A 13679-nucleotide genomic window follows, 5' to 3' on the forward strand; every position below is an offset into this window, starting at 1 on the left:
AGTGGTAATGTGTTCACCTAGCACATGTGAGGTACTGGGTTTGATCCTCAGCACCACTTAAAAATAAATAAATATTTTTTATTTATTTTGTTGTGTCCATCTACAACTAAAAATATTTTTTTTAAAGAGAGAGTGAGAGAGAGAATTTTTTAATATTTATTTTTCAGTTCTCGGCGGACACAACATCTTTGTTGGTATGTGGTGCTGAGGATCGAACCCGGGCCGCACGCATGCCAGGCGAGCGCGCTACCGCTTGAGCCACATCCCCAGCCCCCTAAAAATATTTTTTAAAAAGCAGCCTTGAAAACATTATGCTAAATGGAAGAGAAAAAATATAAAAGGTCCCATATGATATGATTCTAATTGTATGAAATGGCTGGAATAGACAGATTCAGAGAGACAGGAAGTCAATTAGTGTTTTTTAGGGGTTGTTAGGAGGAGAGAGTGGGCGGTGACTGCTAATGGGTTTAGGTTTCTTTTGGGGGAAGATGAAAATATTCTAGAATTTGATAGTAGTGATAGTTGCACCTTGTGAATACAATAAACGTCACTGAATTGTAAACTTTAAAATGATGCATTTTATGGTAAAAGAATTATATCTCAATAAAAATGCAATGAGCTGGGTATGGTGGTGGCACATGTCTGTAATCCCAGCAACTTGGCAGGCAGAAGCAAGAGGATCGCAAATGTAAGCCCAGCCTCAGCAACTTAGCAAGGCCCTGTGTCAAAATAAAAAAAAAAAAATTAAAAAAGATTGAGGTTGTGGCTCAGTGGTAAAGCACCTCGGGTCTCTGTACCTCTCAGCCAGAATAGCTTCTCTTTAAGTTCCACTTAGTTTTTTTGTTTTGTTTGTTTGTTTCTTTGAATAAGGGGTTCCTCAGCTAAAGAAGAATGAAAGTTGCTGGATAAGGTGGTGTACACCTGTAATCCCAGCAATTTGGAAGGCTGAGCCAGGAGGACTGAGAGCTCAAGATGAGCCTCAGCAACTTAGCTAGGCCCTAAGCAATTTAGCAGGACCCTGTCTCTAAATAAAATATAAAAAAGGGCTAAGGATGTGGCTCAGTGGTTAAGTGCCCCAGGTTCAATCCCTGGTACAAAAATTTAAAAAAAGAGTGAAAGTCCATATCCTGCAAAGAAGTTCCTCCTCAACTTCAAAGCACCAACAGAGAGTAGCCCAGACAGAAATGGAGTGCCACAAGCAGCGCTGGTGGCCCAAGTCCTACCTTTTGGCCTGGCATCCACTAGTGAGGCTCCCCCTGGCACAGCCTGGCCTCAGGAGAGCACTGACACATTTGAGAAGTTCAGTTTCATTCATGAACTTTGACCAAGCATGTTCTCTGTGTCTGGCTCTCATCTCCAGATCAGTGAGTCAAAACCCTCTCAGGTGGCTCAGACACAGGATGTGTAAACATGATTAGTCCCTGATGGCTCTGCTCTCCTCAGTTGTACTGAGTGGAGATCTCTAGCTCATTGTTTCTCAAGGGACAGTAAGACAGCAGCAGTGGAGCAGAGAGTACATTGTGGATTTTAGCTGGGGGAAGGGTGGAAGGACAGAGAACTATGTGCCAGGCATACAAGAGTATGCACATATAGGATTTAACTTCCTCTTCAAGACACCCTTGAGCAGTTAAGAAAACCTGCCCTAAGTACTTGGCAGGCAAGCTGCAGACGTGGGATTTGAACCCAGGACAATCTGATTCAAAGTATGTTCTTTAGAGATATTGGCACTTCACCCAAATGTTTCCACTGAACCATTTTTAGCTTTTACCATTTACACATTCATTCATTCCATAAATGTCCCCCCAAAGGCATTCAGCACCTGGTAGATTGTTATGCAACAAACCTGAATACCTGAATAAAGCATGGGCCCTAACCTCAAGGATTTTCAGTACAGCCAGAGCTGGGCCTGAACTGAGACATAAGACCAGAAGCTGAGTTCATTACACCACCAAGGGAGGCCCTGGATTGGTTTGGTCAGGTGGCAAGTGGTTTTAATATAAAAATATGATTCAAGTTTTGGCACACTGTGGGTGACTATATTATCAATTTTCTATTTACCCTTACCATATCCCAGAGGCAATTGAGGTTTAGGAGAATGAACAGCCATGGTCAGAGAGAGCTGAAGAGGAAGTGGTATTCTGGGGCTTGGCTTCTACTCAGCCACAGCAGGAAGTGGAGGGAGGGCTTGCTGAACAGACCAAGGAGTAGAGGAGTTTATTGACTATATAACTTTGATCCGGGAAGGCTCAGAAGGGAAGGGTTCTCATCTCAGGAGAGGGGCAGTAGGTGCCCAAATAGGAGTGAGTTTGGGAATGAGAATGGAGATAATCAGAATGGTCAAGAATGACAGGACTGTTAGGCACAGCAGCACACACCTGTAATCCCAGGAGGCTGTGGCAGGAGGATTGTGAGTCCAAAACCAGCCTCAGCAACTCAGTGAGACCCTGTCTCGAAATAAAATACAAAATAGGGCTGGGGAGGTGGCTCAGTGGTCAAAAGCTCCTGATTTCAATCCCTGGTACCACCCACCCCCCGAAAAAGAATGACAGGACTGAGAGACTTAGGTGAGTGACATTGTGGTGCTAACTGAAATTACAGGGTAAATACTACACATTTCATGCTCTGATTTCGGAAGCTAGTGGTAATGCTGTTTTTAATCCAGAGAACAATCTATGGCCTCTGTTCAGAGTACCAAAGAGAGGGCTGGGTAGAGCACTGGTAGAGCACTTGCCTAGCATGTATAAGGCCCTGGGTTCAATCCATAGTACTGGAGGTGGGGGGATAAGATAGAGTACCAAACAGAATAAAGAGAATAAAGAGAAAATGTATTAGAAAGTGGCCCTGGGCTCACATGCCCATGGCTCTAGGTTCAATCCCCAACACCACAAAAAAAAAAAAAAAAAAAAAGGAAAAGAAAAAAAGTGGGCCTGGGGCCTGGGGCTGTAGCTCAGTGGAAGAAAACTTGCCTTGCACATGTGAAGCACTGGGTTTGATTCTCAGCACCACACAAAAATAAATAAATATTTTTTTTTAAAGAAAGAAAGTAGGCCAGGGAAAGTCAGATTCAAACAAAGTTATTTGAGCCACCAGAATCGTTAAAATTGTGTGAGGAACTTAGTGTGGGGTGAAGAAGGGAGGTGACTACTAGGTTTAACTCAAAACTTAAGCTCTAGGTGGTTGTTCTTTTCCTCTTTAGTTGTACATCAGCCTGTTCATTTAGTGAATACTTATACCCCTTTCACCTTTCTGTCCCCAATTATGGTTTCCAGTTAACATTTGGTTTAATAGAGATGCCCCCATGATGCTGTAGAAAGAATATAGAATATGGTATCAGTAGACTAGAATCTCTAACTACTAGATTAAAAGTCCACGTTCCATAGCTGGTCAGAGACAGAATCATCTAGGACTTGAATGCAGGATTTAGAACTCCAATGTTTCCTGCTTAACTAAAGCATAATACATAATACAGAGACTGACTTACTGTGCTTCCCTGAGCTTCTGTTTCCTCGTGTGTACAAATACCTTCCTTAATAATAGCTATCCTACAGGCAGCTCTAAAGATTAATGGCTGAAGCCACTAATACGGGATCTGGCATCGGTGTGACCTTGACATTTTTAAATCATTACATACAAAAATTATTGGGCTTTATGGTTGCACGTGAATGATGCTCAAATGATTATCTCACTACACATGGAATGTGTTAAAATGTGCCCCGCAACTTATATTTTGAAGTCTTAATCTCAGTACTTCAGAAGGTTATTACAATCAGAGATAGAATATTTGAAAAAGTATTAGGTTAAAATGAGGTCCTTAGGGTGGGCCCTAATTCAACACCACTGGTGTCCTTATAAGAGGAAATTTGGATAGACAGCAGAGGGGGGAGACCATGTGAAGACACAGGGAGAAGACAGTCATCTACAAGTAAACGAGAGAAACTTCAGAAGAAACCAACCCTGCAGACACTAAATCTTAGACTTCTAGCCCCCAGAACTGCAAGAAAATAAATTTTTGCTATTTAAGCCACACACTCTGATGCTTTGCCGTGGCAGCCCTAGAAAACTAAAACATTAAGCATATACCATACCTTTTTAATTGGTAGCCCAGGACTCTCTTGTTCTACTGCTAGAAATCTGCTTCTTGACTTGTCCTATCTTCCCCAACCTGAGGTCCCTGCTGAAAGCTTTACTGATGCTGGTCTGTTTGGGTTGACCTTGGAGAGGGCTACTACCATGGCTCTTGGCTGCTAAGGTGACTGATAACTTACTGACCAGAGGTGCTTGTCATAGGGACCTACATGGGGAAAGGTAACCGGTGGGTGGTGTGGAATGAAGGAGGACTGCTGGTCTGAAGTGACCCAGTGTTCTCTGACCCGGGAGAAGACAGGAGAAAGAAGAGACATACAGACAGGATTAGAAGAGAGAGGAGAGGTACCCGATGTGAATCTCAGGACACCAACAGAAGTGGAGAACTGGCCCTGTGGATCAGCAGGGATGGAATTCAGATCTTTTGAGGGTCGCTCCGCATCCTGACACCCAGGTGGTGGTCCCAAGTAGCCCCGAGAGCCATTAGCCCCATGGCCGCCTCAAGCGCACGGGGCAGAGCGGGCCGGCGGGCGCGTGCCCGACACGTCCTCTGGGCACTGCCCCTCCGGGCGCGCGTCCGTCCCCACCGCAACCCGCCCCTTGTCCCCGGCCGGGTTCAGTGGACCCCGCGCCCGGGGCCGCGCACGCCCCCTTGGCCAACCGGGACCCCCGGCCGCGCGCGCCCGTCGCCTCCTCCCCACCCGGCAGGCGCGCGCGCTAGCTCCCGCTCTAGCTCCCGCTCCCGCTGGCAGCGGCGGCGGCGGCGGGGATTGTTTTTGTTGTCGCTGAGGCCGGAAGAGCCGCGGGAGCCGGGTCCCTGTCCCCGGGCCGGGCGCCGCCGCCGCCCCCTGCCCAGCGCCCGCGTCTCCGCGGCGCCCCCCCAGCGCCAATATTCCGGAGATCAAGCGTTACGCGGCGGCGGCGGCGGGGCCCGGAGCGGGAGGCACCGGGGACCGGGGCGAGGCGGCCCCCGCCGCCGCCATGGAGGCGCTGGGACCCGGTGAGGAGCGCGCTCGGGCCGGGGCCGGACCCGGGGCCCGGGACTGGCGGACAGGTGGGCGGGCGGGACTGTCTCTGCCCTGTCGCCCTCACCGGCCCGTGCGTACCCGGGTTCGGGCCTCCAGGCCTCGGGGAAGGGGACCCCTGCCCTTCTGCATAAGGCGGAGAGAGCTAACCCGGGCCGCGAGCGGGCGGGCGAGGGCGGGGAGGGCGGGGACCGCGCCCCAGCCTTGGGCTGAATCTTGAGGTCTAGGGGAGGGAGACCCAGGAAGGTGACCCGTGCCCCCGGGGACAGGGGAGACCTGACCCAATCTCAGGAGAGGATCTGTGCTCCAGGGCTAGTTTGGGCTTCATAAATGACAACCTGAGCCCGGTGCATGCGGAGGCCTGGCCCAGCCCAGGAAGGACCCCCCATCTACTACTAAGGGTGTTCTTGGTTTGGGGCCGCACCCCTGTTTTTCTTTCTATTGGGAGATGGCCCAGATCCCTCAGATGAAGGAGAACTTCCCCAAAACACTTCTCATGACGCCTGAAGGCTAAGGGACAAAATGTCCAACGCGAAGTTTGGCTTCTGTCAGTCTCAGAATGGTGTGGGTTAGCCTTGAGTGACAGGGGAATTTCTAGCCAGTGTACCCAGTACAGACATCAATAACCCGAGTTCTCTTCTATTGGGTCATGAGAGGTTATGAGGATTAAATAAAGGAGAAAGTGCTTTGGAAACTGTAGCTCCAGGTGGGTAGTGATGGCCTCTGGTTATCTCCCTCACTCAGCCCACCAGAGGGACCATTCCAAGCTGCACTGTGATTGGAGTCTGATGCACCCTCCTCAAACCCCCAACAGGTTTCTAATGCGTTGGCTAAGTAGGGCAGGTTTAGGGCCATGGTGGAATTAATTTTAATATTCAAACCTTATCTGCCTAACGACTTAGTTGTAGAATGTTTAATTTTGTTTTTTAGTGCATAGAAAATTAGACTTACCATTGGAGTTTGGAAACTTTGCAAGTTTGTTTACTTAGAACTTGTTTGCATAGCTGAGTGATTAAACCATACCTTAATTTGCTGCTCAAAGTTTAATTTTTAAAGTCTCTCATAATCGAATTTCATATGCCTATAAAAAATAAATTAGTTTGCCACATTCACATTATTTGATAAACTTCAGTATGAGTGTTATGCTAAGTTACTTCACATATGGCCCTCAGCTAAAGGCATGATCAGGACTTCAGAATGTAATAGACCTCTGTTCAAATTCAGTCTAGTAATTTAATAGTTGATGACCCTGGGCAAATTACTTAATTCCTTTGAACTTCCATTTCCTCATCTATAAATGAGGGTAATAATAATTATGTGGTATAAGATTGTTGTGAGAATGAAATGAGATAATGTATGAGAGAAATTTTATTGTAAAGACTAATGCATTAGAAATGCTCAACAAGTGTTTCTTCCCTTCCTCCTATGAATAATTTGTAATTGAAACAACTGTTGCATTTATGAGATGATATGGAAAGAGACTATGTAACTGTGTCACAAACTGAGTTTCATGGAAAGGATCAGCCTGGTGTCCTTAGAAATTGCTCAAGAGACATCTTTCCCTACTTGGTTTGATTTCAGCTTTTGCAGGTTTGAAGACTTATCATTCACCCAGGATTGTTAAGGTTGTAGAAAATTCTCACTAACCACAGATCAAACCCAGTGCCTTACACATTTATTTTGGTTCTATTGATTATAACTTATTTTTGCAGTGATTTTGGAAAGTGCTTTCATAACTATTAGCTGTTTTGATCCTCTGGGAGGTAGAAAAGATGGGTATTTTCCCCATTTTACAGATAAGAAGAGTAAGAATTGGAGAGTATAAATGACTTCATCAATGTCTCAAAGCTGAGTGGTCAAGCGACCACCGGAGTCTGGGACATCTGACTCCTTGTTTAATATTCTTCTCATTTAAGGTTGACCCTCATCTATTCTGGGTTAAGTCACGTGTTTCCCTTTTGGGGAAATCTTTTACCAAATTTTGGAAATGCCACCAATATAAAATTCAGGAGTTTGAGCACTATCTATAATCTTTTTTTAAAAAAAATATTTTTCTTTACTTGTAGATGGACACAATGACTTTATTTTTATTTATTATTTTTATGTGGTGCTGAGGATCAAACCCAGTGCCTCACACATGCTAGGCAAGCGCTGTCCCACTGAGTTACAACCCCAGCCCACTAGCTCTAATCTTTATGCAAATGCAATAATAATAGCTAACATTTATTGAGCACTTACTGTTGCAAGACACTATGGTAAGCCTTTTATATACATCATTTCATAGAATCATCACTCTAGCCTTATGAAACAGATGATATTATCACACACTCCTATATTATAGATGGGAAACCGAGGTGCAAGAAAACCAAAAACTGGCCCCAGGTCATGAGGTTAGGAAGTGGTAAAACCAGAACTGACAGCCAGGTAGTTTGGTTCCAGAGCCTTTAGTCACTGTGTTTTACTGCTTCACTAAGTAAGTAGACAGTTTACCAATTTCAAAAAAATCAGATGTGGAATAAAGGTTTTAGCTGGGTGAGGTGGTGCACACCCATAATCCTAGTGACATGGGAGGCTGAGGCAGGAAGATCACAAGTTCAAAGTCAGCATCAGTAATTTAGCAAGACCCTGTCTCAAAAAATAGAAAGGGCTGGGGATGTGGCTCAGTGGTTAAGTGCCCCTGGGTTCAATCCTCAGTACCTCCTCCCCCAAGTGTTCCAAGTTTATTAAATATTAATTTATTAATTATTCCAAGTTTATTAAAAAATGATCACTCTGTACATTTTCTTATTAAAAAAAAAAAACAGGGGCTGGAATTGTGGCTCAGAGGTAGCTTCCTCACCTAGCACATGCAAGGCCCTGGATTTGATCCTCAGCACCACATGAACAAATAAATTAATTAATTAACTAGTAGTAATAATAATAATAATTAATAAATAATATATAAACTAAAGCCACTGTGTCCAACTGCAACTAAAAAAATTTTTTAAAGAAAGAAAAATTAGTATGTGTGTATATATATATATACATATATATGTATACACATATATATGTGTGTGTGTGTGTGTGTGTGTATTTTTTTTTTTTTTTTTTTTTTTTTGGTGCTAGGAATTGAACCCAGGGCCTTCTGTGTCCTAGGCAGATACTGTCCTAAGCTACACTCTGACCCTCTACTTTTTTTTTTTCAAGTTTTAGATAGACACAATACCTTCATTTTATTTATTTATTTATTTATTTTTAAGTGATGCTGAAGATCAAACCCAGTGCCTCACACTGGGCAAGCGCTCTACCATTGAGATATAAAGCCAGCCCTGAGCCTTCTGCTTCTTAATTCCTTTTCTTTAAATCCCTCTGCCTCTGTTCCTTAGACATCAGGCACTTCAGTGAAGTATCCAGAGGATTGTGAAGAACACTGGAGGGAAAATGTACTGATTGGGAGTTAGGAGACTTAGATTCTAGTCATTATTTAAAATCAAAGTCATAGGCAAGGTACTTGATGTAAGTTTCTTTTTCCAAATTTTTACTGTAAAGCTGGATTTCTTCTAATTTGTTATAATGATTGCTTAAATGTGTCTTGGAAAATGCAGCAATGGCTTATCTGATTTAATTGGGTTGATTCAGTATGCCTGTTGCTTCTGACATTATTTATTGTTTACTTCTTGCCTTGTTTACAGTTATCTTATCACACCCAAATAGATCCCCTTCTACACCAAAAGTGGAACAACTTTAAGCAATAATGCTTTTGAGGGCTGGGGTTATGGCTCAGTGGTAGAGTGCTTGCCTAGCATGTGTGAGATCCTGGGTTTGATTCTTGGCACCACATAAAAATAAATATCCAACAACCACTAATAAAATTTAAAAATGCTTTTGATATAAATTATGTGCTTTTGCTTTATTGAAAAATAATTCATGAATGTTAGGGATGAGTTTTCTGTTTAGTTTCTATCTGGGTTTATTGTCATTGTTCAGTTTAACATTTATTGAGTTCTTACAACATGCTAAATGTTGAATTAGATGTTGAAGAGATTGTGAACTTCAGATCTGTTTCTTCTGAGAATTTACAGACTAGAGGAGGAGACAGGGTAATTTAAGAAGTGGTTTCTTATGCTTGTGCTAAGTGCTACCCTGTACAGAGAGGCGTGGGAATATAGAGGATGGAGTGATCAAGAAACACTTTCCGAGGAGGTTGCCCCTGAACTGGGAGTGTTTGTTTTGTTTTGTTGGTACTGGGGTGTGAACTCAGGGGTACTCTGGCATTGAGTCACATCCTCAGCCCTTTTTATTTTGAGACAGGGTCTTGTTGGGTTGATTAGGGCCTCGATAAATTGCTGAGGCTGGCCTTAAATTTGCTATCCTCCTGCCTCAGCCTCCCAAATAGATGGGATTACAGATATGAACCACCATACCCAGAACCTGAACTGAGTTTTGAAGAACAAGTAGAATTTAGGAGAAAAATGAACAATGGGTATAACATTGAAAAAATTTTAGTGGTTTATTAATATATGGTGATCAACCATTACATATTTCATTAAAATATTTGCTCTAATTATCCTAAGAGATATTGCATCAAAACAGCTTATCCTGCTAAAGCTTTCTCTCCTCACTGAATTCTTTGTTCTTAGTGAAATGCCATTGCAGAAAAATTTGGATCTTTCCATTGTCACCATAGCCCACTTTGCTTCACACCTAGTCAGAGCAGAAAAGATGCTCAGTTTTAAGGCCTGTGTTCATTTGATATTCTCATCAAAGGAAGTAAGGGTTTATCTAGACAAATATTTCCCAGATTGTAACACAAAATTTTTTCCTGCTGAAAAGTTGTAGATGTTCAGTTGAGAGATAGAGGAGAGGGGAGAAAGAGAGGGGAGAGGAATTCTGTGGAGATGGGGTGATAATAAGCATACTAAATAATCATCTTCTATGTAAACCAAGAACAAACATTATAAGCATGTTACTTCAATATTTAGAAGTAAATACCAGTAGACAACAAAAATGGTTTAAAAGTTGACTTTTTTTCCCCCCATACCAGGGATTGTACACAGGGGTGCCTAACCACTGAGTCACTTCACCAACTCTTTTTAATTTTTTTTTATTTTGAGACAGGGTCATGCTAAGTTGCGTAGAGCCTCACTAAGTTGCTGAGGCTGGTCTTAAAGGTGCAGTCCTTCTATCTCAGTCTCTGGAGACTCTGGGATTACAGGCATGTGCCGCCACACCTAGCTCTCTAATTTTGATGACTCCTATATTCAAAATAATAGCAGTATGGCAAAATATTTAGAAATCTGGAGACCCTTAGGTGAACGAACACCCTAAACTCTATATCAGAGATGTTCAGTGAATAGTAAGATACTGGTAATTACAACTATCATGATGATGATGATGAAAGGAATATTCTCCTTCTTAACCAAATAGCACAGCAAATATCTTTCTGTCTCTTTAGGACCTCCAACTAGCCTCTTTCAGCCACCTCGTCGTCCGGGCCTTGGAACTGTTGGAAAACCAATTCGACTGTTAGCTAATCATTTTCAGGTTCAGATCCCTAAAATAGATGTGTATCACTATGATGTGGATATTAAACCAGAAAAACGGCCTCGTAGAGTCAACAGGTAAGGATTAGAAAGAGTATATGTTTCTTCATATATATAAGTGCATATGATTTGTTTATTATGTATCATTGCTATCTGAATTCTTTCAATAGATATGCTTTGTTTGTAATCTAAGATGGTAAGTTTCTTAGGTAGTTATCCTCCTTGGTTCTAACAAAGTGCTGCATATTTCATTAGTCAATCATTGAATGAAAAAAGATAGCTCTTTCTTTAACCAAGGGTAGCAGAAATTTTATTTACATTTTTTTTTGTTTCTGTACTGAGGATTGAACCCAAAGACGCTACCACTGAGCCCTTTTTAATTTTTATTGAGACAGGATCTCACCAAGTTGCCTAGGCTGGCCTTTAACTTGTAATGCTCCTGCCTCAGCTTCCCAAATCATTGGAATTACAAGCGTGCAGCACCGTGCGTGGCTTATTTTATCTTTTTATTTTGAGACGGTTCTTGCGAAGTTTCTTAAACTGGCCTCAAATTTATATTACTCCTACTTTAGAACAACAAAGGTCTTTGGGATTATGAATGTGTGCCACTCTGCTTGACCTAGCTGAAATTTGTAAAAAAAAAATAGATGAAGACATTCATGTCTATGGAAAATAGAAGTATCTGGAAATTCAAATTTTATTTTTAAGTGTTTTACTGGACCTGAGAAGTATTAAGTGAAAGACAGAATTATCTTGTAGCACTGAAAAAAAAGCTTACAGAGATATCTGTTTCTTGCATTATCCAAGAGGGGGTCTGATTAGGTGATATAAGTTTTATTGTTGGTATCAGGAATTTACCAGATATGAATATATACCCTGTAGCAAAAATTAATCTATATCCACTTTACTTTTCTTTATTTCCATGTAGTGATATTTAAGCAGTCTTTATTTGTTGAGTCTTGCTTTTCTAAGAATGCTTTTGCTGTCAAGTGAAATATTTTGTGCTGCTTAACTTTTTTTCTCATTATAGATTAATCATGTGGCTTTCTGGTACAGTTCAGTGTTATGTAAGACCATAATTATTCAAGTATGGTACAGCTGAGATCAATGGTAATAGAAGTGATGACAATGGCTAACTTTGGTCCGTTCAACAAATATTGTCAGGAGTGCTTACTCTGTACCAGAAGTTTTTCTGTGCTGTGGGAATACAATATGAATAAAATAGGCACAGGCTTGGGATGAAGCTCAGTGGTACAGTACTTGCCTAGCATGTTCAAGGGCCTGGGTCCGATCCCCAGCACTGCAAAACAGATGAACAACAACCACAAAGGCAAAAGTTTTTATTCTTGCCTTTTGACCAGAGCTGCAATGTTCCAGTAATTTGATAAAGTGATGAACACAGAGGGAAAGAAGAGAGGTACTTGCTGTATGTTCTCTAGGCCTTTTAGAAAACATGGTATCATTCCATTGGTCATATACATGTGAATCTATAGAAAAGGTGTTGCTATAAACATCAAGGGAATGGATCCTGTTCAAAAAGGAATGCCCCAAAGTGTTTCCATGGTAAAACTGGAAGAGTCTCTGGTGTTGGCCAGCATGCTCTTGGCATTGTTGTAAACAAACGCGTTAAGAGCAAACTTCCTGCCAAGAGAACAAATGTGCATATTGAGCATATTAAGCACTCTCTCTGTAAGCTGAAAATAGCCTCATGAAACGTGCAAAGGAAAATGATCACAAAAGGAAGGAAGCCAAAGAGAAGACCTGGGTTCAGCTGAAGTGCCACCTGCTCTGCCCAGAGATGCAAACTTTGTGAGAGCCATCTAAGCTGCTGTAACTTATGCCCTAGGAATTCATGGCATAAAAGGTGTAGAGAAAAGTAAAAGACCCTGAGTCGGTTAAAAAAAAAAAAAAACATACCCTTGAAGAGTTTCTATTCAATTTCTCTTCTGATTGGGAAGAGCAAAAGTAGATAAATAAGATGTGATAAAAAAAAATAAAGCAGAGAGGAAGGATAGAAAGATAGGAATAAGGTTGGGGGGAGCCACTGAGATGTATTCATATGTGTATGTATAAATATGCTAGGAGGTAAGAATAGAGAAACTCTAGAAATCTAGAAAGCTCCTTTTCATGCATTCTCTTTTTTTAAATATTATTTTTAGTGATGAACACCAACATCTTTATTTACTTATTTTTATTTGGTGCTGAGGATTGAACCCAGTGCCTCACACATGCAAGGCAAATATTCCACTGAGCCACAACCCCAGCCTTCATGCATTCTTGTAGGCCATACTCTACCACTGAGCTGCACCGCAGCCTAAATTTTTTTTTTCTTTATTGAAGCACTGGGGATTGAACCCAGGAATAGTCTACCTTTGTGCTATATCCCCAGCTATTTTTTTTGGGGGGGATGGGGGGATAATCAGTGATTGAACTCAGGGACGCTTGACTACTGAGCCACCTTCCCAGCCCTATTTTCTTTTCTTTTTTTTTTTTTAGTATTTATTTTTTAGGTATAGATGGACACAACATAATGCGTTTATTTTTATGTGGTGCTGAGGATTGAACCTGGGTCCCGCCCGTGCTAGGGGAGTGCTCTACCACTGTGCCACAATCCCAGCCCCCTATTTTCAATTTTATTTAGAGACAGAGTCTCACTGAGCAAAAGCACCTTGCGTTTGCTGAGGTTGGCTTTGAACTCGCGATCCTTCTGCCTCCCAGCCTCCCGAGCCACTGGGATTACAGGCATGCACCACTTTAGTTTTTGAGATGGGGTCTTGCCAGTTTCCCAGGCTCTTTGATATGTGATCCTCTTGCCTCAGCCTCCCGAGTCCCTAGAATTCTGGTGTGTGCCAGGGCACCTGGCCTGAGTTTGGTTATTCTTAAAAGTTGTTTTCTCAGGAGAGGATTTGGGAAAGAGGAGTTCGAGAGGATGCCAGAAATGTTGTGCTCTTTTTCCTTTTATTCTCCCCTTGTGTTATCATCTTGCAGTTACCTTTGTTCATTTGTTGCTACCTTTCTTTAGATAACTAATTTTTAAAAGTTATTTGAA

The 13679-nt window shown here is 42.2% G+C and overlaps 1 protein-coding gene across 4 annotated transcripts in view; it reads left to right on the plus strand.

Annotated features, from left to right (window-relative positions):
* Window positions 1-4650: 4650 nt before the first annotated feature.
* The window catches only part of Ago4 (argonaute RISC component 4), a 38508-nt gene continuing 29479 nt past the window's right edge, over window positions 4651-13679 (plus strand). Inside the window, exons 1-2 of one of the 4 annotated variants that reach the window (XM_078025908.1) lie at window positions 4651-5137; window positions 10543-10708. In XM_078025908.1, coding sequence (XP_077882034.1) covers window positions 5065-5137; window positions 10543-10708 — 239 coding nt within the window. In that variant the 5' untranslated portion in view covers window positions 4651-5064. Of the gene's footprint in view, window positions 5138-10542; window positions 10709-13679 lie in introns of those variants that run through there. The other 3 variants (XM_021735510.3, XM_078025910.1, XM_078025909.1) reach the window with 3 other exon arrangements.

The sequence above is a fragment of the Ictidomys tridecemlineatus genome, chromosome 11, assembly GCF_052094955.1.
Source record: "Ictidomys tridecemlineatus isolate mIctTri1 chromosome 11, mIctTri1.hap1, whole genome shotgun sequence".
Lineage (NCBI taxonomy): Eukaryota > Metazoa > Chordata > Mammalia > Rodentia > Sciuridae > Ictidomys > Ictidomys tridecemlineatus.